At 48.8% G+C, this 25,509-nt stretch overlaps 1 protein-coding gene across 1 annotated transcript; it reads right to left on the bottom strand.

Moving 5' to 3' along the window:
• Positions 1-1,300: 1,300 nt before the first annotated feature.
• Positions 1,301-24,258, bottom strand: Spire2 (spire-type actin nucleation factor 2). The gene is made up of 14 exons (XM_013035664.1): positions 24,223-24,258; positions 17,428-17,784; positions 13,831-13,908; positions 13,544-13,708; positions 12,542-12,628; positions 12,092-12,215; positions 10,234-10,403; positions 9,451-9,640; positions 8,118-8,233; positions 7,322-7,474; positions 7,151-7,218; positions 6,215-6,242; positions 2,200-2,315; positions 1,301-1,763 (listed from the first exon to the last, which is right to left on the bottom strand). Exons 1-14 carry the CDS (start codon positions 24,253-24,255, stop codon positions 1,541-1,543), a joined length of 1,908 nt encoding a protein of 635 aa, XP_012891118.1. The 5' UTR covers positions 24,256-24,258; the 3' UTR covers positions 1,301-1,540.
• Positions 24,259-25,509: the final 1,251 nt, after the last annotated feature.

The following is a 25,509-nucleotide window of genomic DNA, read 5'->3' as shown; positions in this document are numbered from 1 at the left end:
TAAGCCAGGCGCTGTGGCTCATGTCTGTAATCCTAGCCACTCAGGAGGCTGAAATCTGAGGATCGTGGTTCAAAGCCAGCCTGGGCAGGAACATTCATGAGACTATCTCCAATTAACCAATAGAAAATTGGAAGTGGCATTGTGGCTCAAGTGGTAGAGTGCTATCTCTGAGCAAAAGAAGCTTAGGGACAGTGCCCAGGCTCAGGGTTCAAGTCCCAGAACTGGCAAAAAAAAAAAAAAAAAAGTCTCCTGGCTTCAAATGTTGATCCTCAAATCTCAGCTTCCCAAACAGCTAAGATTACCGGCATGAGCCATCAGCACCTGGCTTCCTTCCTTTCTTTTGCCAGTGCTCAATGCTGTCCCTTAGGTTTTTCACACAAGGATGGCATGCTACCATTTGAGCCACACTTCTACTTCTGGATTTTTGCTGGTTAATTGGAGATGAGTTGTATTTTTCCTGCCTGGTATGTTGACAGAACCAATTTTCTGGGTAAATGTGAGTGGTGGGTGATTATCAGAGCTCCTACCTGGATCCTCTACTGTGAGCCCCAGAAAAGCTATCTACCTAGAGAATAGGACTTAGGGGTCTGGGAAAATGAGACCAAAGGATCTCTAATGTTAGTAGCTAATGCAGGTGACAGATGGTAATGTGAACTATTGTTCCGCATGGAGATGACCAGGGCCAAGGAGTTGGTAGAGAAGCTGACCAAGAGCTCTGTAACAGAAGTTGTCCTAAACACCTGGTCCTGCAATGTGCATCCTCTTGGAGGTGCCAGGGAGGCCATCCTGGTTCTGTGGGGCCAGCCTCGCCTGGAAAGAGCATACGGCTGCCTCAGTCGAACCCTCAGTGCCCACCTCAGAAGGTAGATCAACTTTATTAGGCCAATAGTGGCAAGTGCACAAGTTCCCACAGCTGCTTTTCCCTGTCCTGGGACCACCCAGTATCATAGGTTCTTAGGACCAGCGGAGCTGAGGGAGAACAGCACCAGCATGAAGTGGGCGTGGAGGGACAGCATGTGTGGGTGCCAGCAAAGAACAGGAAGCAAGCTTGGCTTTGGGATTTCCAGATGGAATTGTGAAGTGCCTGGCATGCCTTCCTGAAGAATCTCACCCACTTAAGGGCTCCCTTGGTACCTCTGCTGCCTAAGCACCCTAAGGGACAGCAGAGGCAGACCAGGTCCTCTGGTCCACCTGGGAGCCAAGGTGTCTGTCCCCTCTGGACATTCAGTCATGGAGAGGAGGCAGCTATACATTCACTCCGGGAGTGGAGAATGACCAGGGCCCCGGTCAGGGGAGCATCCCCTGCCCTCCTCCTGAGGAAATCCCTATGTCTCCAAAGAGTCCTGAGAAGAAAAGGAGAGGGAGGGTGCTGGAGTAAGCCTGGCCTCAGACACCTGGGCCTGGAGACAATGTATATAAATATATAGGCCAGGTGAATATATTATATAAATGTATCTATATATGTATATATGTACATGCACAGCCCAGGACAGTGCCCCGGGCCTGGAGCAGAATGGTTCAGCTTGGCGGTCTTGGGAAGTCACTTGAAGTCAAGAGTCCTGGTGTTGGGGATGTAGAGAGACTGGGTCTGGCAGCTGCGGCGAGGCGTGGCATTGATGACATCCACACTTCTGCGGCTGGAGCGGACTACCTCGGCCACAAAGCTGGTGCAGTCACTGCAGACGTCCTTCAGGGTACAACCATGGGCATAGATGTGGGGGAACTCCTCCTCTACGCTCCGCCACTGTGGCCCCTGAAGGGATCTGGGTAAGGTCACAGTTCAGGAGAAGATCATCAGGGAGGAGAGCCCACCAAGGCCAAGATGACCCACAGACCCTGCACCTCTCCCATTCTAGAATCTCAAATTCCATCCATTTTCATGTCCATATCCACCTTCTACAATCTCTCCCCTTCTTAATCCACAGGACATTGAGGAATGAGCATGCCTGACAAAGTGCGTCCAGGCAAAAGCTCTTCTTCTGCTGCAGGAACTTGGGGCCTGGTCCTTAACCACTCACACTCAATGCTATATTGGCCCACTTCCCAAGCCCTCCAGAAAATACCTGAGTTGCATCCCCAACCATCTTGAATTCCCATTTCTTTGGTGGTACCCTCACAAACAGTGCCCAAGCTCAATCTTCCCTTTGCTGTCAATGCCTAGCCACCACCTGAGACCAGCAAAAAGGCCAAGGAACACACTGGAAAGCATCTCTCTTCTGTGTTGGTGTGGCTTTGGCAGTTGACATCCTCTGAGGACTCTCAAAGCCCAATGTGTAGACGGGAATGTGTGCATACTTCTTGGAAGGCATCTTCATCTGCAACACAGGGAGGTGTGGCAAGGCATCTTGGGATTGTCTGGCCACACCTCATCCTCCCCACCCTGACCAATGGAGCCCAGAGACTAGTAATTGCTTCTACAACCATGTGTGGGGCCAGCATGGTCTTCCTTCATGTTGGATCCAAGGTATATTTTATCCAATTGGATACAGACTTCATAGGTGAACCGTGCTACTTTAAAGCAAAGGATCTAGTATCTTGACCTGCACATAGTTACACTAATGAGGAGAGAATGTTCCAGTGTCAAGGGATATTTGTTTTCTTTATTTCTTTCAAAGGGTATTTTTAAAGGATTTGAACTGGGTCCCAGTGGCTCATGGCTATAATCTCAGCTACTCAGGAGACTGATATCTGAGGATTGTTATTAAAAGTCAGTCCAGGCAGGAAAGTCTGTGGAACTCTTCTCTCTAGTTAACCAGCAAAAAGCTCAAAGTAGAGGTGTGACTCACGTGGTAGAGCATCAGCCTTGAGCAAAAAGGCTCAGGCACAGCACCTGAGCCCTGAGTTCAAGTCTTAGTATTGGCACCAAAAACAAAAACAAAACAAACAAAAAATTCACAAAAACTAGCAATGGCAGAAGTCTCAATACATTCTTGTGTCTGTGGAGGCATGGTGAAGGACACGTAAGCAAGCAGTTTACTTCTATCACACCTTCACCTAAGCATGCACAAACACCAGTGTCAGAGGGACTCTGGAGTGTGTGTGTGTGCAGTGCTTCTCAGAACAGCCTACTAACATGGAATATTTGAAACTTACGGGGTTTTTGTGGTGTTTGTTTGAGATAGGTTCTCATTATATAGCCCACACTGGCCTTAGTGTGTGGCGCTGGCTGGCCTGGGCATCATAATTTCTCAAGCCTCCCAAGTGCTCGTATTACCACCATGCCAGCTTTCAAAACATTTTAAAAAAGATTTACCTATAAGGGAAGTTTTTAACTACTATTTATTGTGTAGGAAACAGGATGTTTCTTTTTTTCTTTTTTGTCGGTCGTGGGGCTTGAACTCTGGGCCTGGGCACTATCCCTCAGCTCTTCAGCTCAAGGCGAGCGCTCTACCACTTGAGCTACAGCGCCACTTCCAGTTTTCTGGTGGTTTATTGGAGATAGGAGTCTCACGGTCTCTCCTGCCCGGGCTGGCTTTGAACCGCGATCCTCAGATCTCAGCCTTCTGAGTAGCTAGGATTACAGGCGTGAGCCACCAGCACCCGGCCAGGATGTTTCTTATACTATGTTTTTCTGCTTTAATCTTCCAGTTTTTTGGAGATAAGAGTCTCACAGAAGCTGGGCACAGCTGGCTCATGCCTGTAATCCTAGCTACTCAGGAGGCTGAAAACTGAGGATCAAGGTTCAAAGCCAGCCCAGGCGGAAAAGTTCATGAGACTCTGATCTCCAATAAACCACTAGAAAACCGGAAGTGGCACTGTGGCTCAAGAGGTAGAGCACTCACCTTGAGCTGAAGAGCGCAGGGACAGTGCCCAGGCCCAGAGTTCAAAACCCCCAACTGACAAAAGAAAAAAAAAAAAGTATCACAGACTTTCCTGCCCTGGCTGGCTTTGAACTATGATCCTCAGATCTCAGCTAGGATTACAGGCGTAAGCCACCACACCCAGCCCATGAGACTCTAATATCCAATTAACCAGCAAAAAAGCCAGAAATGGAGCTGTGGCTTAAGTGATAAGAGTACTAACCTTAAGCGAATAAGCTAAGGGACAGAGCTGAGGCCCGGAGTTCAAGCCCCTACTGGCACTAAATAAATAAATAAATATTACCGACAAGAGTTTTTGAAAACTTCACAATCAAAACCAGGCACCGGTGCCTTATACCTGCTGTGATCCTAGCTACTCAGAAGGCTGAGATTTTAGGACTGCAGTTCAAAGCCAGCCCAGGTAGAACAGTAAAGTTCAGAAGACTTATCTCCAATTAAGCATAAAAAAAAAGCTGGAAGTGGAGCTGTGGCTCAAATGGTAGAGCCCTAGGCTTGAGCATAAAAGCTCAGGGACACCACCCAGGGCCTGAGTTCACACCCCAGGATTGCTCAGAAAACAAAACTGCACAGTCTAAGAGCTGAGAGTGTAACTCAGTGGTAGAATACTTGCTTCAAGTGTGCATGCTCTGAGCTTGAACTTCAGCAGTAAAAATTAAAATAGAGTCAGAGGAGCTTGGACTCAGGGTCTTACATTTGCCCAGCTTGCTTGCTTGGTTGCTGTTCTATCACCCAGGCCACACCTCTAATTCTGCTTTTTTGCTGCTTATTTTGGAGATGGCGTCTCAAGGATACTTTTTTTTCCAGGCTGGTTTTGAACTACAATCCTCTGGATTTCAGCTTTTTTTTCTTTCTTTCTAACTTTTTTTTTTTTTTTGTCGATTGTGGGGCTTGAACTCTGGGCCTGAGTGCTGTGCCTCAGCTCTTCAACTCCAGGCGAGCGCTCTACCACTTGAGCCACAGCGCCACTTCCAGTTTTCTACTGGTTTACTGGAGATAAGAGTTTCATGGACTTGCCTGCCTGGGCTGGCTTTGAACTTCGATCCTCAGATCTAAGCCTCCTGAGTAGCTAGGATTACAGGCGTGAGCCACTAGCACCTAGCTTGGATTTCAGCTTTTTGAATAACTAGGATTATAGGTATGAACTGCCAGTACTCCGCCTCTGAATTTTGTGCGTGTACATGCGTGTGCACGCATGTTTGCGCGCACGTGTGTGCTTGAACTTGGCCTGGGCACTGTTCTTGAGCTATTTTGCTTAAGGCTGATGCTCTACCACTAGACCCATAGCTCTACTTCTGGCTCTTTGGTGGTTAATTGAAGGTAAGAGTCTAGTGAAATTTCCTGTCCAGCAGGCTGGCTTTAAACCACAATGTTCAGATCTTAGTCTACTGAGCAGCTAGGATTATAAGCACGAGCCACAAATGCCTGGCTAAATTGTGTGTGTGTGTGTGTGTGTGTGTGTGCGCGCGCGCACGCGCGCGTGTGTGCGTGTGCCATGCGCACATGTGTGTATGCATGTCAGTCCTAGGGCTTGAACTCAGGGCCTGGAAGTATCCCTGAGCTTTTTTACTCAAGGTTACCACTTGGGCTCTACCACAGCTCCACTTCCAGCTTTATTGGTGCTTAACTGGAGATGAGTCTTATGGACTTTCCTGCCTAGTCTGGCTTCGAACTATGATCCTCCTAATAGCTAGGATTATAGGCATAAGCTATGGTGCCACGCTTGAATTTTTTTTATTTTTTTATTTTTATTTTTTGGTCGTGGGGTTTGAACTCTGGGCCTGAGCGCTCGCTATCCCTCAGCTCTTCAGCTCAAGGCTAGTGCTCTACCACTTGAGCTACAGCCCCACTTCCGGTTTTCTGGTGGTTTATTGGAGATAAGAATTTCACGGAGTTTCCTGCCCGGGCTGGCTTTGAACCGTGATCCTCAGATCTCGGCCTCCTGAGTAGCTAGGATGACAGGTGTGAGCCACTGGCGTCCGGCATAGGCTTGAATTTTTTTAATTCTTAAGTTAGGCATGGTGGTATACAACTATAACCCTCGTACACTGGAGGCTAAGACAAGAGGATCATGATTTCAAGGCCAGCCTGGCCTGCCTAGGAAGACCCTGTCTCACAATTCGGAGGCAGATGCAGGTAGATTCTAAATTCCAGGTCAGTGTGGGCTATACAATAAGCTCAAAACCAGACCAGGACACCCTATCTCAAAACTAAAAACAAAACAAGCAAAACAGAAACCTGCAACCTTGGAAAGTTTAGGTTTTCTCTATGTTCCCCACTATTCATGAAGGAAAATAGATGAAGTACCTGTTAGGGTAGATTTCTAACAAATTTAACAAGAGGTAGGGTAGTCCCTTCTCTGAGACCCAGAAGACCGCCCCCACCAAGATCCTCACCTTTATGCTACAGGAAGTGCAGATGGCTCTAGAAGGGAATGGAGGAAGAATATTAGTGTGAGGACATCTAAGGAGTTAACAATAGTCTCTCTCTGGCCTTATGTCCCATCCCACACAACCAGATCAGCTATCTTTGATTTCAGCTTAATTCCTCATTATTTCAACATTTTACTTTTTTTTTTTTTGCCAGTCCTGGGCTTCTGAACTTAGGGCCAAGACACTGTCCCTGAGCTTCTTTTGCTCAAGGCTAGCGCTCTACAACATGAGCCACAGTGCCACTTCCGGCATTCTGTTACTGAGGAATGGAACCCAGGGCTTCATGCATGCTAGGCAAGCACAGTACCATTAAGCCACATTCCCAGCCCCAATATTTTACTTTAATGTATTCTAGAATCTTCTTCCTCAGCTCCTACCCATTCACCTCTGTCCATACTTCTCTTGGGAACATGTGGCCTGGATTTTTCTCATGCCTTCCACTCTGTTGTATACCCGGTGGCTCATGCCTGTAATCCTAGCTACTCAGGAGAACTGAGGTCTGAGGATCACAATTTGAAGCCAGCCAGAGCAGGAAAGTGCATTCGATGCTTATTTCCAATTAACCACCAAAACCTCAGAAGTAGAGATGTGACTTAAGTGGCAGAGCAGCAGCCTTGAGTGAAAAATCAAGTGAGAGCACATGATGCCCTGAGTTCAATCCCCAGTATTGATAGGTGCACACATGCACACATGAGCACGTGTGCGCATGCACGCGCACACCCACACCCACATACATGAAATGTAAACCAAAAAAATTACATTCCTCACACTAACCACATCTCAAGGTCTCAACAGCCACAGCCATGGTGGTGACACAGGAAATTGTGTTCAAGTCAACCTGGTATAGAGACCTCCCAGCTCCTGGCTCCTTGTTAAAAAGCATGGTCAGAGAAGGCTCACCTCTTGCAGAAGAGACATGAGGGTGGCCAAGAGAAAATTGGGAACTTGGCCCGGCAGCAGCAACAAATCTGTAAGAAAAGACCTTGTTAGAGCAAGCACCTAAGACTTGGTTCCCCCACCCTCACCGGTCCTGACCTAGGGCTGATGAGAGAGGAGGTTCAAGCGCCTCACCTTCCCCCTTTTCAGGCTGCTGAAGAGCTCCTTATCTTGGACAAATTTCTCCATCTCAGCCTTCACCAGAACACGCCGCACATCCACCACCTCCTCCACAGTCAGGGCCAGGCTCTCCACAGGATGGCTGAACTCCTGGTGGGCGGGGTCCTGCTTGTCCCACCAGCGGACGAGGCCTTTCAGGCAGGGGTTACCCACAGGCTTCTCTACTTCCTCGGGGCCCCCCAGTCTCCCTGGTCCCAGTCTAAACACCTGGCAACTTCCTGAAGCTCATGCATCAGTGCTCCCACACCTGGGAGTGAGCTGTGGTCCACAAGTTCCCCAGAACCGCAGGCTCAGAAATCTGCCCAGCCCTCACTGACCACACATCCAAGCCTGCCTTCTCCAATACCCTCATCTGACTTGATGACCAAAACTACCTATGGTCTGTTTCAAATTTTATCCTTACTCCAGGCCTTAACCATTGGTCTCTCTACTGTTCCGGATTTGTGAGTAGCTCCAAGGTCCCCTCTACCTGCCTGACTTTTTGTTCTCTGAACCCAGCGGGTCCACTGTCCTAAGTGGTCCCTTGCAAGGCTGTTCTCTACTTTGACCACAGGATCAATGAACCCCAGTAGGTGGCAGCAAAGACCAACCTCCGCAGAATATGTTGGCTTGACCCTGGCCTCTGAGGACAAAGCCAGACCTAGCCACACCCAAGAGAACTGAGACACTTTCCTCCAGGCAGGTGTCCTGCCCTAGGAAGAAACAAAAATAGTGCTAATGAGGCCTGCTAGGGAAACCTTAACTCACTCACCAGCCATAGGTGTCTGGCATCAGGCTCAGAAGCCTTGGGTCTGTTTGAGGAGCTCAGACTGCTGTGTGGTGGGCAGATGGAGTCAGGCTGGGACTGGACACTCACAGCACAAGAACCTGGAGGTAGAGCACAGGTCTGTGAGGACAACTTGGCAGAACTCCACTGTGCTAAGTGGGTTTTGGGGATATGTGCTTCCCTGGGGACCAATCTAAAAGGTCAGAAATACGTTACCTATGTGGGGACCTGTGCTGGGGATGTATGCAGCTCAGAGGACCATATCTGAACGTGGTTTGACATAAGACAAGCCAGCATTGCGAGCTTATGACTCGGCAGGGCTCTTGAGCAGACTCAACAGACATACCACACAGGAAGGCCTGCCTCTAGTCCAGGTGCCTGCTGCAGGCTCAGAAGACGAGATGGAAATGAGGACTCCTGGAGTAAGTTGAGGGTAGATCTTGCCTGGGACCTCTCATCAATGGAAAGTGAATCCTTACTAAATGGTTTGTCTAAGGTGGGGCAAGGCTACAAGGCTGTCCAGGGTGATTTCAGGGGCAGACAAGAAACACTAGCCGTGCTTGCTGGGCTGCAAGCTGCCAGTGTCCTGATGACTGTTGTAGATAGAGTTCAGTCCCTCTGCAGTAGTACTAACCTTGTGTAGCTATCAGGTCTTGGTTTCCTCTTCTTCTTTTTTTTTTGGGGGGGGGGGAGGGTCTGGTCTTGGGGCCTGAACTCTGGGCTGGGCGCTGTCCCTCAGCTCTTTAGCTCAAGGCTAGCGCTCTACCACTTGAGCCACAGGCCACTTCCAGCTTTTTTTTCTTTTTGCTTATATGGTGCTGAGGAATGAACCCAGGGCCTCAGGCATGCAAGGCAAGCGCTCTACCACTGAGCCACCTTCCCAGCCCCTCAGGTCTTGGTTTCTATTCCTCTGAACTCCACAGCAGGAAAAGAGCTTGTGGGAAATGGTGGCTGAGGACAGATGGATTGGAAATGAGGACTCATGTTTCTGTTCACACAGAGAAAGATTTATGGGCCTGGATAACATTCCTTCTCCATCCCAGCATGGTAGGCATTATCACCAGGTAATAGAATCATGGGAATTAATTCTCTACAAAATATTTTGCAATAAATAACGAATATTTAACAAAAAGTTCTCAAGTGTAAAGAAAGGAAGGGATGCCTGTCTGAGGAGTGAGGGACTGAGAGTGACCTTCCTGCAGGGACAAACTTCTGAAGCAGGGGGCTGTTTTCTCAGATGTGGGACTGAGACCAATACAGAGTACCCACGGACAGATCTGAGGGACAGGACAGGCTGAGGAGAGGAGGTGGCACTTGCCCTGGTCCCGGGTGCTGGATCTCCAGGTGTTCATGCTGCCTGCCCGTGGCCGTGATGGCTCTGTCCCTTGCATGGGCTGAGTGGCTGGTTTCAAGCCAGACATCACCTCACACCGGAGCTGGGCCAGGTCACGCTCAGAAAAAGAGCGATCCCGCTTCAGCGTCACTTCCCCGCACGGAGACTCTTCCTCCTGCAGGCATGTCAGACACAGGACCACTGCCTCCCGCCTCCCGCCCCTCTTGTCCATCCCTAAACCCAGGCAGTAGAACGAGGGAAGCCACTGAGACCCTGGGCATTCCCCCACCCACTAACTGATACTCTATGGTCTTCTGGACAGCTCACTAAAGTGCTTCAATAACCACATTCCTCCCAAGAACATTCTGGGAAAGACAGCCTACAGTCAAGGCTAGGAGCCACTGAGATGGCCAGCAACGAAGCCATGCTCCAGCCTCCTCGTAAGGAGAGAGGACAGTATTGAGGAACAGGCCCTCACTCTAGTCATTTGGAGGCGGTCCAGCTTTCAACCATAAGACAACGGGTCACTTTAATTTCCAGCTTTGTTTGTTTCAGGAAAGGGGTCCCATGACCACTGTCTAGTATCTCAAGGACACTTCTGCACTAGATATGCTTAACGCTGTAAGCTTAACTCTAGCTGTCAGCCCTGGGCAGGCAATGTCTACTTAGCTAATTACTGAAGACTCTGCTAGCTGGTTCTGCTCAGCCCTTTTCACTTCCCTACCCTCTTCCTGCATGGTCTCTTCAGGAATCTCCATGAGTTCTGACCTCAGATGTGGTCATCTCCTCCATCTCTGCTAAGGTGGGGGCCTTGAGCAAGACTCTGGGCCTTGGACGCTGGCTGCTGCACCTGGCATCCACGACAGACAAGTTGATGCAGGAAGTGGATTTGACATCTCCAGAGCAGGCATTGAGGATGCAAGGCAGAGAACCAAACCCTAGAAGCAGAAGTCAGTACAGGACGGTATGGGAGGGAGGGGTGACAGGCCAGGAACACCACTGGCTCACCCCTCTGCTTTCAAGGTTACTTCTGGGCTGGGAAGGTGGCTCAGTGGTAGAGTGCTTGCCTTACATGCATGAGGCCCTGGATTCCATTCCTCAGTACCACATAAGCAGAAAAAGCCAGAAGTGGTGTGGTGGCTCAAGTGATAGAGCACTCGCCTTGAGCTGAAGAACTGAGGAACAGTGCCCAGGTTCAGAGTTCAGGTCCCACAACCGACAAAAAAACAAAAAAAAAAAAACAAATCAAGAGGGTTACTTCTATTCATAGCCTCTTTTCTTTGGCTTGGGAAGTAGTGTCCTAAGACCATTGTTCCATGACACTTCTGCACCAAGATGGCAATATCAGTTATTATTCAAATGAGAAATTGAAGTTTATAAAGTAGAACTACCTAGTTTACCAGAGACCCAGTGGAAGTAGAGATAGAGTTTGTTGCCCCCTGCCTTCCCAACTTTTGGTGTTTGTCGTGGGCTTGAACTCAGGGCCTGGGCTCTGTTCCTAAGCATTTTTTTTTTTTTGGTGCCAGTCCTGGGGCTTGAACTCAGGTCCTGAGAGCTTTATCAAGGCAATATCATTTAAACCACAGCTCCACTTTTGGCTTTTTGGTAGTAAATTTGAGAGAAGAGTCTCATAGACTTTCCTGTCCCAGCTGGCCTCAAATTGTGATCCTCATAACTTAGCCTCCTAAGCAGCTAGGATTACAGGAGTGAGCCACTGACACCTGGACCCTTTTTTTTTTAAACAAATATTTTCATAAATATCTTTTTTTAAGTTTTAATAAAGATTTACTTTAGTGTGACAGGGGTAAAATAGGGAGAAATAGAAAAAGAGATAAATCTCTGTTCTCCATGCAGGAAATGGGAGTTAAAGACTAATGCCTGTTTGGTTGGTTGGTTTTTGGTTGGTCATGAGGCGTGAAATCTGGGACTGAGCACTGTCCTTCAGCTCTTCAGCTCAAGGCCAGTGCTCTACCACTTGAGCCACTGCACCACTTCTGGCCTTTTCTGCTTATGTGGTGCTGAAGAATTGAACCCAGGGCCTCATGCATGTGAGGCAAACACTCTACTACTTCCCAGCCCTAATGCCTGTTTTTACCTACCCAGAAAATTTGTTTTTTTTTTTTTTTGGGTCTAGTCGTGGGGCCTGAACTCGCCCTGGGCGCTTGTCCCTCAGCTCTTCAGCTCAAGTGGTAGAGCTCAAGGCTAGCGCTCTACCACTTGAGCCACAGCGCCACTTCTGGCATTTTTTCTTTTCGCTTATGTGGTGCTGAGGAATCGAACCCAGGGCCTCAGGCATGCAAAGCAAACGCTCTACCACTGAGCCACCTTCCCAGCCCCAGAAAATTTGTTTTTATTTTATTTTACTCCTAAATGCTGAAAATTTTTATACCACTGCAACAATGTAGAATGACAAAATCAGGTCAAAGCCTGGACTGCAAGATCACTTCCTCCTTATATGACTCTCAGAGACTTCACAAGGCTATCAGCACTCCTAAGTCCACAAACAAAAATCAAAATGTCCCAGGTCTCCCACCCATAGAGGAGCTCTTGGAGCTGACACCAATTCCTGATTTGTAGCCTGCCCCTGGACATTTCTTCTCTCCCATTGTGCCCTCTTCTTGCTTACCACGGGCACCCAAGTGCTGGCCCTGTACTGGACGTAATCTCCGCTCCTGTTTGATTTCCTCTAGGATTTTCTCATGCAGGGTCCTCTGTTTTTGTGGCAATGGGCGAAGCTGTCTCTCTGAGACCTGCAAAAGATGGTGCAGCAGGTAAGTGGGGAAGTGACATGGGCCCACTTTGAAGGAAGGAGATGCTGTAATCAGAGTTGCTAGGATCAGTTCTCCAGAGGCCTTTGGGGCCTTTGTGTGTTCCTAGTGTGGTGACAAATAGGTGACAAATTCTTTCCAGGAGGAAGGAGACCCAAGGCCACAGACCTGTGCTCAGCCTACCAGTGAACAGCCAAGAGTACAGTATGCCTCTGAAAGACAAATATGTGCTGTAAGATGCTTCCCAGGCTGGCCACAGAAGAGCCCAGGCTCCACAATTCCTTGGAGAGGAGGGGCAGCGTTGGTACCTGCTTTAGTGGAGGTCGGGAGCGGATGAAGTCCAGGATAAGCTCATGCGCATCCTTCTTCACTCTGGGAGGGATGTCCCCATCCACCTACCAGAAGAATGGCAAGGCAATTAAGAGCTTGCAGGCGCTAGCTGTTGGTGTTGGGGTGACTGGAAGAGGCTCAAACAGCCTTGAACACAGTCTGGTTTTCATCTACATTCTCTGCCTCAGGCCTTTACTCGCTGGGACCCAGCTGCCTTTTGGACAGGTGCACAGTAGATAAATACATGGGTCACACCCAGGAATAGCCTGCTGATACTCCAAATACAGCTGCCTGAGCTTCCTGCACCTCAGGTTCTTCATGAAATGAGTCTGGCAATGTACACTCATAGGGTTGTTGTACAAACAAAATGACCTTGCTCATTTAAAATTTTAAGAGTGATGCTTGTATACATAAGCACACTGTATTAAATGGGAAAATGCAGGGCTGGGAAGTTGGCTCAGTGGTAGAGCGCTTACCTTGCATGCCTGAGGCCCTGGGTTCAATTCCTCAGCACCACATAAGCAAAAAGTAAAAACCGGGAAGTGGCACTGTGACTCAAGTGGTAGAGTGCTAGCCTTGAGCTGAAGAGCTGAGGGACAGTGCCCAGGCCCAGAGTTCAGGCCCCACGACCGGACACCCCCCCCCAAAAAAAAAGAAAAATGCAGTTGCTGGTTTTTTCTTTTACTTTGTGGTACTGGGGATGGAACACAGATAAGTGAGCATTCTACCATTTGAGAGTCACTCTAGCCCCAGCTCTTATGGTCCCCTCTCCTGCTAGGGCCAACTGATCCTTCCGAATATTCCCCTGCTTCTTTCCCTGCCCTTGTCACACTGTGGACCTAACACAACCTTGAGCCATGGGAATGGGGGCCATGCCACACTTAATCTACAAAGCGATACTGGACTCGGTACCCTAGCAAAAGAGCAAAGCTCAGGGCTGCTGCTGGTGGAAGGAGAAGAGGGAGGCGCTGCCAACTCACCATGACCTTGCGCAGCTTGTAGTTCCTGGCGCGAATGTCCTGCATCAACATTTCAAAGGGGGTGAGCTGGAATTCAGTGGGCAGAGGGTTGAACTCTTGTTCCTGCACCTTTTTGAGCTTCACCCCATGTCTCAGCTCCCGCATTAGCTGGACCCACAGTCGAGCCTGACTCCAGGGAGACAGAAAGGATCTCAGCCATGGCATCTCCCACAACCTTCCCCACACAGGCCCTTGCGGGTGAGCTGTGCTCTTCTGCATCTTCAACCAGAAGAGACCAAATATCTTACCCAATCCGTATGTCTCAAGTTGTCAAGCTCAGCCAGTGGCTTCACCTGCGGCTCATCCTCCCCCAGCTTCTGCAACATCTGGGAGCATATGTCTGGTTAGCTCAGAGAAGGTAGGAGACTGGCAGACATAAGACACGGCCCTGCTTGGCAGGGCGCACATCCTTATCACCAAACTGACTCAAGAAGGCACTTAGGGGGCTGGGAAGGTGGCTCAGTGGTAGAGCGCTTGCCTTGCATGCCTGAGGCCCTGGGTTCGATTCCTCAGCACCACATAAGCAAAAAGAAAAAAGCCGGAAGTGGCACTGTGACTCAAGTGGTAGAGCGCTAGCCTTGAGCTGAAGAGCTGAGGGACAGTGCCCAGGCCCAGAGTTCAGGCCCCACAACCGGACCCAAAAAAAAAAAAGAAGGCACTTAGTTATTTGGGCCCAGCTGTAGAGCTTGGGAAGATTTGAGGAAGCCATCACCTTGGAACCATACAGGGCTCTTACCCATCTCTGTTCTCTCCTGAGCAGGGACTGTGAGGGCCTAGAGCCCATGTGGCACCTTCTCCCATTGGATCCGCATGCCACAGGGAGGTGCTATGTCCTTCATGGGTGGCAGAGACAAGTGTGGAAGCCCTGTCTACGGAGAGCACTTCTTTGCTCTTCAGATCTCAGTTTATACCCCTCCTCAGGGACCCCTGGCTGGAGCTAGTGTCTGCCCCTCCTCTTGGGGCCTGTGTGCTACCTAGGCTAGAGGTCCCAAGGGACTCAGACTCTTGTAGATTGCATCTGTTCACTCAGCTGCTGCTTTACTCAAGTCTGACACAGCAGTGGACCAGTGTGGACTATGGCAGGCCATGGACTGTATGTATGTGTGGGGGTAGGTGACATATGATTTACAAGCAAATTCCAAGAGACAGTTACAGCTGTGTGCTTTGAAAACAAAAGAAAGTGCCGACAGGGGCTGGGAATGTGGCTTAGTGGTAGAATGCTTACCTACTATTTATGAATAAAGCCCTGGGTTTGATTTCTCAGTATCACATAAACAGAAAAAGCCAGAAGTGACGCTGTGGCTCAAGTGGCAGAGCGCTACCCTTAAGCAAAAGAAGCTCAGGGACAGTGCCCAGGCCCTGAGTTCAAGCACCAGGACTGGGAGAAAGAAAAGCAAGAGAGAGAGAGAAAGAGAGGTGGGGGCTGGGAAGGTGGCTCAGTGGTAGAGTGCTTGCCTTATATGCATGAGACCCTAGGTTCGATTCCTCAGCACCACATAAGCAGAAAAAGCCAGAAGTGGCGCTGTGGCTCAAGTGGTAGAGCACCAACCTTGAGCTGAAGAGCTGAGGGACAGTGCCCAGGCCCCACAACCGACGAGAAAGAGAGAGAGAGAGAGAGAGAGAGAGAGAGAGAGAGAATGAGAATATGAACAAAACAGGGAAGTGCTGACATCATGGTAAGGGCCTAGAAGTGTGTCAGGGACTATTAGATGAAAAGAAAAGAAGCTGTCCTTGTTGCCTTTGTGGTCCTGGATCTTGGAGGCAGCCTAGAACTCCTGTTCTAACTGACTCCCCACCCTGGAGAAGCAACTCCCTTTCAGCATTCAGCTGCTACCACCTCACACACACACACCCCTCCCCACCCCGCCCCCAGCCAGAACACAACTAGTTTTCCTGGCTTTCACCTAAACTACTTGCCAAACTGCTTGGAGATGCTCTAGAAAACGCTGCCAACTTAGAGCAGTGCAAGGTTTGTGATCCTAATAACAGTCCTCCTGTGGTGCCTGACCAGCTTGTGGGGCAAAGAGCACAGAGGATAGCTCTTGGTCCAATCTGGAACAGCTATGCCTGTCTCTGAGCAGGCTGTTTCTGTCAAAATATCAGCCCAGATTAGCCTGGCTGTGCCCTGACTCCAGGTACCCTTCTTGCTATAACCCTACCACCAGTTCCTTGAATTTCTCCTGAGTGAGTAGCTTAAAGTACAAGCTGTGTGCTCCTGTTAAATGACCAGAAAAGGAACTGATCTGAGCAAGAGAACACAGATTGAATTCAGAGAAAAAAGGCATGCAGACCATCTGCTAACCATGGAGAACATCAGAAGAGTGTTTCTAAGATGACAAGGAAAGGGCTGAGAAGGTGGCTCAGTGGTAGGGCGCTTGCCTTGCATGCATGTGGCCCTGGGTTCGATTCCTCAGAACCACATAAGCAAAAAAAAAAAAAGCCGGAAGTGGTGCTGTGGCTCAAGTGGTAGAGCACTAGCCTTGAGCTGAAGAGCTGAGGGACAGCGCCCAGGCCCACGACCCGACCCCCCCCCAAAAAAAAAAAGATGACAAGGAAAAGCTGGGAGGAAAAATAGGGATGGACTACTAATATTGCCCATGGATGGGAGGCCACTGGTTACTGAAGGGGGCCAATGGTTCAAGTTGCATCCCTGACCCTATCAGTCAGATATCCTCAAGAGCCTGCCAACGGCTACAAGGGCCAGGAAGCTTGCCAAAGTACTTCTGGGCTAGAGGAAAAAGAAGACAGCACCAGAAAGGGTCAGAGTAGAATCAGGGACCAGAGTTAATTAACTTCAAAAGCACCCTTGCAAGCTGGGGTGTAACTCAGTTATAAAGCTCTTGCCTAGCATGTGTAAGGCGCTGGTTTGATCCCCAGTACCACAAAGAAATAAAACATTAAAAAAAAAAAACTTTCTGTCATCTGAGCAAGAAAGAATGAAACAAACTTCCACTGGTTCTTCAAAGTCCCCTTCATATCTGTGGATTGCTGACAGAAGCTGGACTCTGAGTCTAGAACTCACTTCAGAGCTACACAGTAACTCCTCCCAGAAGCAAGCGCTGGACTCTGAGTCTAGAACTCACTTCAGAGCTACACAGTAACTCCTCCCAGAAGCAGGAAGAACTGAGGAGATGCCATCTTCTAACTCTAGGAAGGCAGGATAACCCTAACAGGACTTCTGTTGGTAGTTGGGGGAGATTTACCCTTCTGTGGCTCTGGGAGACAGTTACAGAATTTCCATGTGCTCTCTCTGAAATGGAGGATTATTTCAGTGGGGTAGCGGGAGAATAAGGCTGGACTGTGGTATGCACAGTCTCACAGAGACAGCCTCACAGAGATTCTCTCATCCACCTGCCCCAAAAGCTCAAACCAATTGGACCAGTCTGTATGTGGTTCTGAGTGGTCAGCAATGACTATCATTAGTTTCCTGCTTTCAGAAGGACCTGGGACTTGGAGAGGCTAGCTGGGAGGCAGTAGACAGATCCTGCTCTTTCAAGGTAAAAGTAGAATTTGGGGGGGATAATAACTTAGAACAATAGGAATGATGCAGCGAGGGAAAGAGGTCTGAGGAGGAACTTCCTAACTCCCTGGGCTTCAGTTTCCTGTAGGGAAAACTGGTGGAAAGAAGGCCTGAGGGTTAGGGTAAAACATGTGAAGTATGTAGGACAGCACAGAGCACAGGTGAGCCAGTGAAAGGGCAGAATGCCCTGTCCTGGGTTCCACTGGTTGGATGGACGGGGGATGACCCTGACCGGGCTCTTGGGCCCTCCAGCACAAAAGGCCCTTCACCACAGTGTCCCTTGCTTACTTGGCCCACCGTGGCACTGTGCATGTCCCCTGCTCACCTCTTTCGCCTCCCGGACCCGGGCCAGGAAGGCTCGCAGCTCCAGTGTCTCCACAAACAGTGCTCGGCAAACTGCCTGGTAGTGGGCTTGTGCGCCACGGGGGTCTGTCAGGCGGACTACACACAGCCGCATGGCCTGGGTGAAGGTACGCACAGTGCGGGGACCTCCTTCGGCCTCCTCTTCCTCCTCAGGACCCCCGTAGCCCTCATCCATGGCTCCACAGTTGCTGTCCTCACAGTCGCTGTTGGCCATGAGGTCAATGAGCCGCTCCAGCTGTGGACTGAGCTCACGTTCCTCACTCTCATCCAGCCCCCAATCCAGCGCACGGTAGATGGCAAAGCCCAAGGATTGCACCATCTGTGAAGCAACAGTAGAGGCCGGTCACTAGGACAGGGCATCAGGGACATAAGGGCACCAGGGCAGGCAGCTGCTAAGCTCAAGGCAGCTTAGGAGCAGAGCCACTGCCAGACCCAGTGCTGGCTGGGAGGGGAGGAGAGATTGCAGGACAGTTTGTAAGACTGACTGGGATATAGCTAACTGTAAGGCCAGGGGGTACATACCATGGTACAACCATAACACTGACAACCATTAAAAGGATGTTTCCGAAACTGCACAGTTACTTTAGAAGAAGGTTAAGCAGAGTCTTATATGAACCTACTCTACCAGGTGATTCAGCACCTTCTCTTCCAGGAATTAATCCAGGGAAATTAAAAAATATGTCCATGAGAGGAGGGCCAATGGAGAGGGTGAATGAGATTAGTACTTACATATATAAACAGAACGACACCTGTGAAACTGTTTTAAGATGGCGTGGGGGAGGGCATGGGGGGGGAATGAAAGCCAGATTCAATTGTTCCTGCCTGTGGAGGCTGAGATCTGAGGATCCAAGTTTGAAGCTGGGGCAGAAAAGTCTGTGAGACTTTTATCTCCAATTAACCAGCAAAATGCTGGAAGTGAAGCTGTGGCTCAAGTGACAGAACACCAGGCTTGAGCCAAAAACACCTAAAGGATAGCACCCAGTACCAGCACAAAAACAAAGAGGGTATACGTGGATGGGAACAGCAGAATTCATCTGCCAGAGCTGGCTTTGAAACTCAATCCTCAGATCTCCGTCTCCTAAGTACAGAGGATTACAGGTGTGAGCCACCAGTGCCCAGCTGAAGTGGTGGAATCATTTTTTTCTTTTCTTTTCTTTTTTGGTTGGTTGTGGGGCCTGAACTCTGGGCCTGGGCGCTGTCCCTCAGCTCTTCAGCTCAAGGCCAGCGCTCTACCACTTGAGCCATAGCACCACTTCCGGCTTTTTCTGTTTATGTGGTGCTGAGGCCCAGGGCCTCATGTATGGGAGGCAAGCACTCTACCACTGAGCTACCTTCCCAGCCCCAGGTGGTAGAATTTTATGGTGGTTAGTGGGAACTCTACTGACTGAAGGCTGTTCTTGGAGGGGGCATTGAGAACTTAAACCTTTAGTTTCTTTTTTGCCATGAAGTAAATGGGCCTTCTCTACCATGTGCCCTGTCATGATGTTCTGTGCTGCCACAGGCCCCAAACAAGGTCAACTGGTCATGGACTGACATCTCCAAAGCTGTGAGATGAAACAAACTAAGCCAGCCAGCCAGCCAGCCAGCCTGCCTGCCTGCCTGCTTTCCTTCCCTTTCTGTGCTTCCTTTTCTTTTCTCCTTCTCTCCCTTCTTTCCCTCCTCCCTTCCTTTCTTCCTTCTTTTCTTCTAGAGATTGAACTCACTGCTTGTGCATGCTAAGCTAAGCTCTCTACCACTGAAACACATTAATTATCCTAAGGAATTTGTTACAGGAACAGAGAGCTGATTCATACAACTACACCTAAGAAAGGTTGACATTTGTGTATTCATGTGTGTGTGTGTGTGTGTGTGTGTGTGTGTGCGTGTGCGCGTGTGTGTGTGTGCGCGCGCTGGTCATGAGGCTTGAACTCAGGGTCTGAGTGCTGTCCCTAAGCTTTTTTGCTCTGATACTCTACCACTTGAGCCACAGCTCCAGTTTCAGCCTTTTTGTTGGCTAATTGGAGATCAGAGCCTGGACTGACTTTGAACTATAATTCTCAGATCTCAGCCTCCTGAATAGCTAGGATTACAGCCAGTGGCTTTTGCTTTTTTGGAAACAGGGTATTACTAACTACTCAAACCAATGATCCTCTTGCCTCAGCCTCATCAATGCTGGGATTACAGACATGTCCCACTACGCTCAGCTTTATGAAAGCCCTCTAAAACATGAAATCAAATACCTTTCTGTATTCGCGGTGGTAGCAGCTCATTTCAATGTTCCCTTCTGGTCATACCTGACCCTCTGGCTTGTGGGCATGGAAAGTCAGAGTACAGGTGGGATATATGGGACAAGACCATGGTACCATCTGCCAATACCCTGAAAAGAACCACTGGTCCCAATCACCAGTGGTAAGCTAAAGATAGGATTCCCTGCCCAGTGAAACAGAAAAATATTACTACCTTAAGAGGACTTTTCTGTGACACTTCACAGATTTTTTTTCCTTTTTATAAAAAAAATATTAAGTAGTTGTACAAAGGCGTTATAGTTCCAAAGGAGCTCAGAGATTTTTATTTTTTTAAATTTTTTTTGGGGGGGTCCGGTCGTGGGGCCTGAACTCTGGGCCTGGGCGCTGTCCCTCAGCTCTTCAGCTCAAGGCTAACACTCTACCACTTGAGCCACAGCGCCACTTCCAGCCTTTTTTCTTTTTGCTTATGGTGCTGAGGAATCAAACCCAGGGCCTCACACATGCAAGGCAAGTGCTCTACCACTGAGCCACCTTCCCAGCCACTCAGAGATTTTTTAAATACTTTAAAGAAATTATTAGTGTCAGGTGCCAGTGGCTCATGCCTATAATCCTAGCTACTCAAGAGAGCTGAACATCACAGTTCAAAGCCAGCCCAGGCAGTTAAGTCCATGAGACTTTTTTTTATTGGTCATGGGGCTTGAACTTGGGGTCTGGGCACTATCTCTGAGCCCCTTTTTGCTCAAGGCTAGTGCTCTACCACTTGAGCCACAGCACCACTTCCAGTTTTTCAGTAGTTAGTTGGAGATAAAGGTCTCAAAGGAAGTTTTCTGCCCCCATAGGTTTTAAACCGTGGTCCTCAGATCTCAGCCTCCAGACAGCTAGGATTATAGGCGTGAGCCACTGGCACCCAGCTTATGAGACTTTTATCTCCAATTAACCACCAAAAAACTGGAAGTGAAGCTGTGGCTCATGTTATAGAGCATTAGTGACAGTGCCCAGGCCCTGAGTTCAAGCCCCAGGATTGACACACACACACAAATTATTAGTGAACCAGGTTTGGTGGTGTATACCTGTAAGCTCAGTACTCAAGGTTACTAGGAAGATCCTATCTCAAATCAAAACAAAACAAAATCCAGGGCTTTCATACTTTCCTTTTATGATAAGGATATAAAAGATAAGATACATACACACGAAATAATACCTCTCCTATGTCAAATACTATGTTGAGCCTGTACATAACAAATGTAGCCAACAATAACCAGTTGACACACTTCTTGGTTCATAGGTTAAGGGACAGAAGCACGGGGAGGTCAGGTCACTTGGCTGGGTTAGCTCTGGGACTAGGTCTGTATGTGCCATGACTTGGCTAGATCTGGGACTTAACTCAGTCTGTATCGTGCTCTAAGCTTTGTGCTACTTTGCTAGAAGAAGAAGTCATTGTGGGGCCACATGCTCATCCAGGCATTATACACTTTGTGGGCCCACTTTGTTCCAGTGTTTCTCCTGTTATTTTTAGCTTACACACCACCAGGAGCCCAGGTTGAAACCTGAGCCTGAGTAAGAACAAAAACAAGTGGTAAAAGCTGGTGTTAGGAGAGGAACAAGGACTCTAGGTCCTGCAACAATGTCTGAGAAGAGCCTGGAACTTGAGGAGCTTGGGTAAGTCATCCTCTGGCAGGTAGGGGCATTAGCCCACTTGCTAGTCATCCTTGATTTAGGCAGGTAAGTCTAAGACACACTTGAGAAGCCATGGTGAGAGGGTAGTTGAATGCCAGTCACGTCTGGCAGTGACAGCAAGGCCTGGGCCAGCATGCAGTGTCTCTTGGGGAGGTGGGGGCTCCAAGGACAAACTCGGCACCCCTCCTAGATACAACAGAGAGGGATGGCTGGCAAGAGCCAAAGTTTATCCAAATGTCAACTGTTTTTGGTCCCAGAGGTAGATGCCAGGCCCAGGGGTGAGCTAGAGGTGGTAGAAGTCTGTGGTCTGCCTCATAGCTCTGATCTTAGCTGTGTGGTACTGATGTCCTTTCCAGTGGAAATCATGCAAGTCCATGGGGCAGGACAAACAGACAGGCACATAGGAAAGCTGCCCCACACATAGCACAAAACAGCACCTCACCTGCTTATGATTCCTCCCTCTTTGTCTGATTGCTAGCCTGAGCTAACAATGTGTCAGAGAAATGGCTAACTCCAATCTGATCCTCTTCTCTTAAGGCGGGGAGCAACTTTCCTAAAAGCTTTTCTGTGCCTCAAGTGACTGGAAGTTTTCTTTGAAAAGCAAAAAAGAAAAAATACTTTCTCGTAAGAAAAGTTCTGGGCAGCTGGCCAGCTACAGGACTTCTAGCCCTCCCTCCAATTCTAGGCTGGGACTAGGCTGAGCAGACTACAAACACAGCTGTCAATCTGGAAGGGGCTGCACAGGTATTTCATGAAATCCAATAGCCCAAATGAAAAATAGATGTTGAAGCTGGGTACTAGTGGCTCACGCCTATAAACCTAGCTACTCAGGAGGCTGAGATCTGAGGACTGTGGTTTGAAGCCAGCCTGAGCAGGAAAGTTCATGAGACTCTCTCTTTTTTTGGGGGGGGGTGTCCAGTCGTGGGCCTGAACTCTGGGCCTGGGCGCTGTCCCTCAGCTCTTCAGCTCAAGGCTAGCACTCTACCACTTGAGCCACAGAGTCATTTCCAGCTTTTTTATTTTTGCTTATGTCGTGCTGAGGAATCGAACCCAGGGGCTCATGCATGCAAGGCAAGCGTTTTACCACTGAGCCACCTTCCCAGCCCTCATGAGACCCTTTACCGCTAATGAACCACCAGAAAATTGGAAGTGGCACTGTGGCGCAAAGTAGTAGAGACTAGCCTTGAGCAGAAAAAGCTCAGAGATAGTGCCCAGGCCTGAGTTCAAGCCCCATGATCAGCCAAAAATAAAAAATAAATAAAGAAAATGTTGAGTTGTTCTTCTCTCCTGTTTCCTGGGGGAGGAGACTCTCAACGTACGGGCTTCTGAGAAAATAATTCACACTGGCACTCTCATTCAATTTTTTTGGGGGGGGTCTGGTCATGGGGCCTGAACTCTGGGCTGGGCACTGTCCCTCAGCTCTTCAGCTCACGGCTAGTGCTCTACCACTTGAGCCACAGCACCACTTCCGGCTTTTTTTCTTTTTGCATATGTGGTGCTGAGGAATCGAACCCAGGGCCTCATGCATGCAAGGCAAGCACTCTACCACTGAGCCACTTTCCCAGCCCTCATTCAAATTTTTTAAATTAAATTGTGTGTGTATGTATATGTGTGTGTATACACTCCAGATTTGGTGCTTAAACTAGGGGCCTCTAGATCTTGGCTTTTTTTGCTCAAGGCTGTCAGTCTACCATTTGCGCTATACCTCCATTTCTGGCTTTTTGCTGATTAGCTGGAGATAAAAGCCTCTCAGATTATCTTTCCAGGCTGGCTTTGAATTGCAGTCCTCAGATCTCAACCTCCTGAGTAGCTTGGATTATTGGCATGAGCCACCGGTGCCTACTTTGTAAATATTTTAAAGGTAGTTAACCAACATCCTTTGGAAAGTCTTTGAGTGATGTGAATTGCTCGTGGGGATTCTAGGCTACAGGGACTATCTGACTCCCCAACTCAGAACCACTATGTTTGGGAAAAATATTATTCAAAATATTAGGCAGCAGTGAAAAAGGATGGCTAACAATCACACAGCAATTCAGCTAAGTCTTGGAAACAGTTACCCCTCCCCCCATCAAATCCCAGGACACTACATATAAAACACATACCATTTTCACAGGGCTCCCAAGCAACACTCAGCAATGTGATGGTTAAATAGCAGCATTCTAGCTGGGCCATTGGTGGCTCACGCCTGTAATTCAAGTTCCTGAGGAGGCTGAGATCTGAGGATCATGGTTCAAAACCATGAGGAAAGTCTATGAGACTCTTATCACCACTTAACCACCAAAAAACTAGAGAGGGGGGTCTCAGTAGCCAGCTAAGGCTAGCCTCAAACTCATACTCTTTCTGCCTTAATCTCCTGGGTAGCTTGAATTAGAGATGTGCACTATTACACTCAGTTCTCTAAATTGGTATTACATTAAGATTATGGCTTTAAAAGAGTGGAGAAATGGTAAAGATATCAAACAGATAAAATACCAAGTTGAGGACATCACCAGTAGGTGAAAAGGAAAGTCCCCGGAAGACATGCTGTTAGTGGGACTAGAGTTGTGAGTTGAGTGGGTTCCTGGGCACTGATCATTGGCTGGTTTCCTGTTTGTCCCTGAAATCCACAGCAGGTCTGCACTGTGTCCTGCAAGGCCACCGCCTGCTGTCCCCCTCTGCAGTAGGGTAGTCAAGCAATAGCCTAGCCTCACTGGGCACAGTGAGTAACAACCCTTACTGCCCAACTGGGCTCCTTGCTCTGCCTGTCCTCTGTGAATGGTTTCTTCACACTCTATACATTTGATGATTTATATTAGACAAAACAGGTAAGTTTTCATAGTATTAAGTAAGACATCTTTAAAATTGTTTTTGAATACCTGGGCTTCTGAGCGGGCTGGCACCACCCCCATGGTTGTAGGCTCTGCAAGAGAAGAAAATGAGTAAAAGCTGTGCTGGCAGCCATGGGCCCCTGACAGAGCTGTCAGCTCCTTCCCCCTCAGCTCCATTTTTCCATCGCCACATAGCACACTTCCAAAAGAACACAACAAAGTTCACAATGGGCCGAGCCAGCTGGTCACTTGGACAGAAACTGAGAAGCTCATGCTGGGTAGGACTCCAGGTACAGGGTCAAGAGTGACAGAGTCTCTGCCCTCAAAGGTGCAAGGTCCTCTGGTAAAGACAGTCTCCAGTCCTTCATGGTGATGCTTAAGACCAAAAGTCTGGGCTGGAGAGCAGCCGACCTGGCCAAGTGAGCACAAAAGGGGACGGTTCCCTGGGAGGCAGAGGAGGGAGCAGCTCCCATCGTCACACCTGCAGGGAGACACCATCTGAAATGAGATTGCCTAGAACAAAGTCCATGAGCCCTCATCACAGTTCATAGGCTGAATAAACCCAGTTCAGATGGCAACCCCTCTACCTCAAGCTTTTCCTGGGCTGATAGTACCTTGTTCAGAGATAGCATCCCAGGGTTGAAGGTCAGGTGAAGACAGGCTCTGTGCATTTTATCTATTAAACATTGTGCTAGGTGAAACAGGCAGAAAATCAGTTTTTGCCCTGGTCTTGGCATTTGAACTCAGTCTGAGTTCTGTTCCTGAGCTTTTTTTGCACAACACTCGTATGCTACCACTTGAGCCACAGCTCTACTTCCAGCTTCTTTGGTGGTTAACTGGAGATAAGAATCTCACAGATTGGGTGCCGGGTGCTGGTGGCTCACAAGCTACTCAGGAGGCTGAGATCTGAGAATCGCAGTTCAAAGCCGGCCCGGGCAGGAGAGACCGTGAGACTCCTATCTCCAATAAAACCACCAGAAAACCAGAAGTGGCGCTGTAGCTCAAGTGGTAGAGCACTTGCCTTGAGCTGAAGAGCACAGGGACAGCGCCCAGGCCCAGAGTTCAAGCCCCACGACTGACCAAAAAAAAAAAAAAAGAATCTCACAGATTGGGCTGGGAAGGTGGCTCAGTGGTAGAGCGCTTGCCTTGCATGCTCGAGGCCCTGGGTTCGATTCCTCAGCACCACATAAGCAAAAAGAAAAAAGCCAGAAGTGGCATTGTGGCTCAAGTGGTAGAGTGCTAGCCTTGAGCTGAAGAGCTGAGGGACAGGCCCAAGCCCAGAGTTCAGGCCCCACGACCGGACCCAAAAAAAAAAAAAAAGAATCTCACAGATTT

This window comes from Dipodomys ordii, unplaced genomic scaffold, assembly GCF_000151885.1.
Source record: "Dipodomys ordii isolate 6190 unplaced genomic scaffold, Dord_2.0 Scaffold217, whole genome shotgun sequence".
In the NCBI taxonomy this organism is placed as follows: Eukaryota; Metazoa; Chordata; class Mammalia; order Rodentia; family Heteromyidae; genus Dipodomys; species Dipodomys ordii.
This window is presented reverse-complemented; position numbering and strand designations above follow the sequence as displayed.

Excerpts from the sequence above, each read along its gene's own strand:
- Spire2 (XM_013035664.1), bottom strand. The coding sequence starts at position 24,255 with ATGGGGGTGGTGCCAGCCCGCTCAGAAGCCCAG. Across the intron at positions 17,785-24,222 it reads CAGCCCGCTCAGAAGCCCAG|ATGGTGCAATCCTTGGGCTT; the intron begins GTATTCAAAAAC and ends GTTGCTTCACAG. Across the intron at positions 7,475-8,117 it reads ATGCCAGACACCTATGGCTG|CAGGACCCCGCCCACCAGGA; the intron begins GTGAGTGAGTTA and ends TGGTGGGACAAG.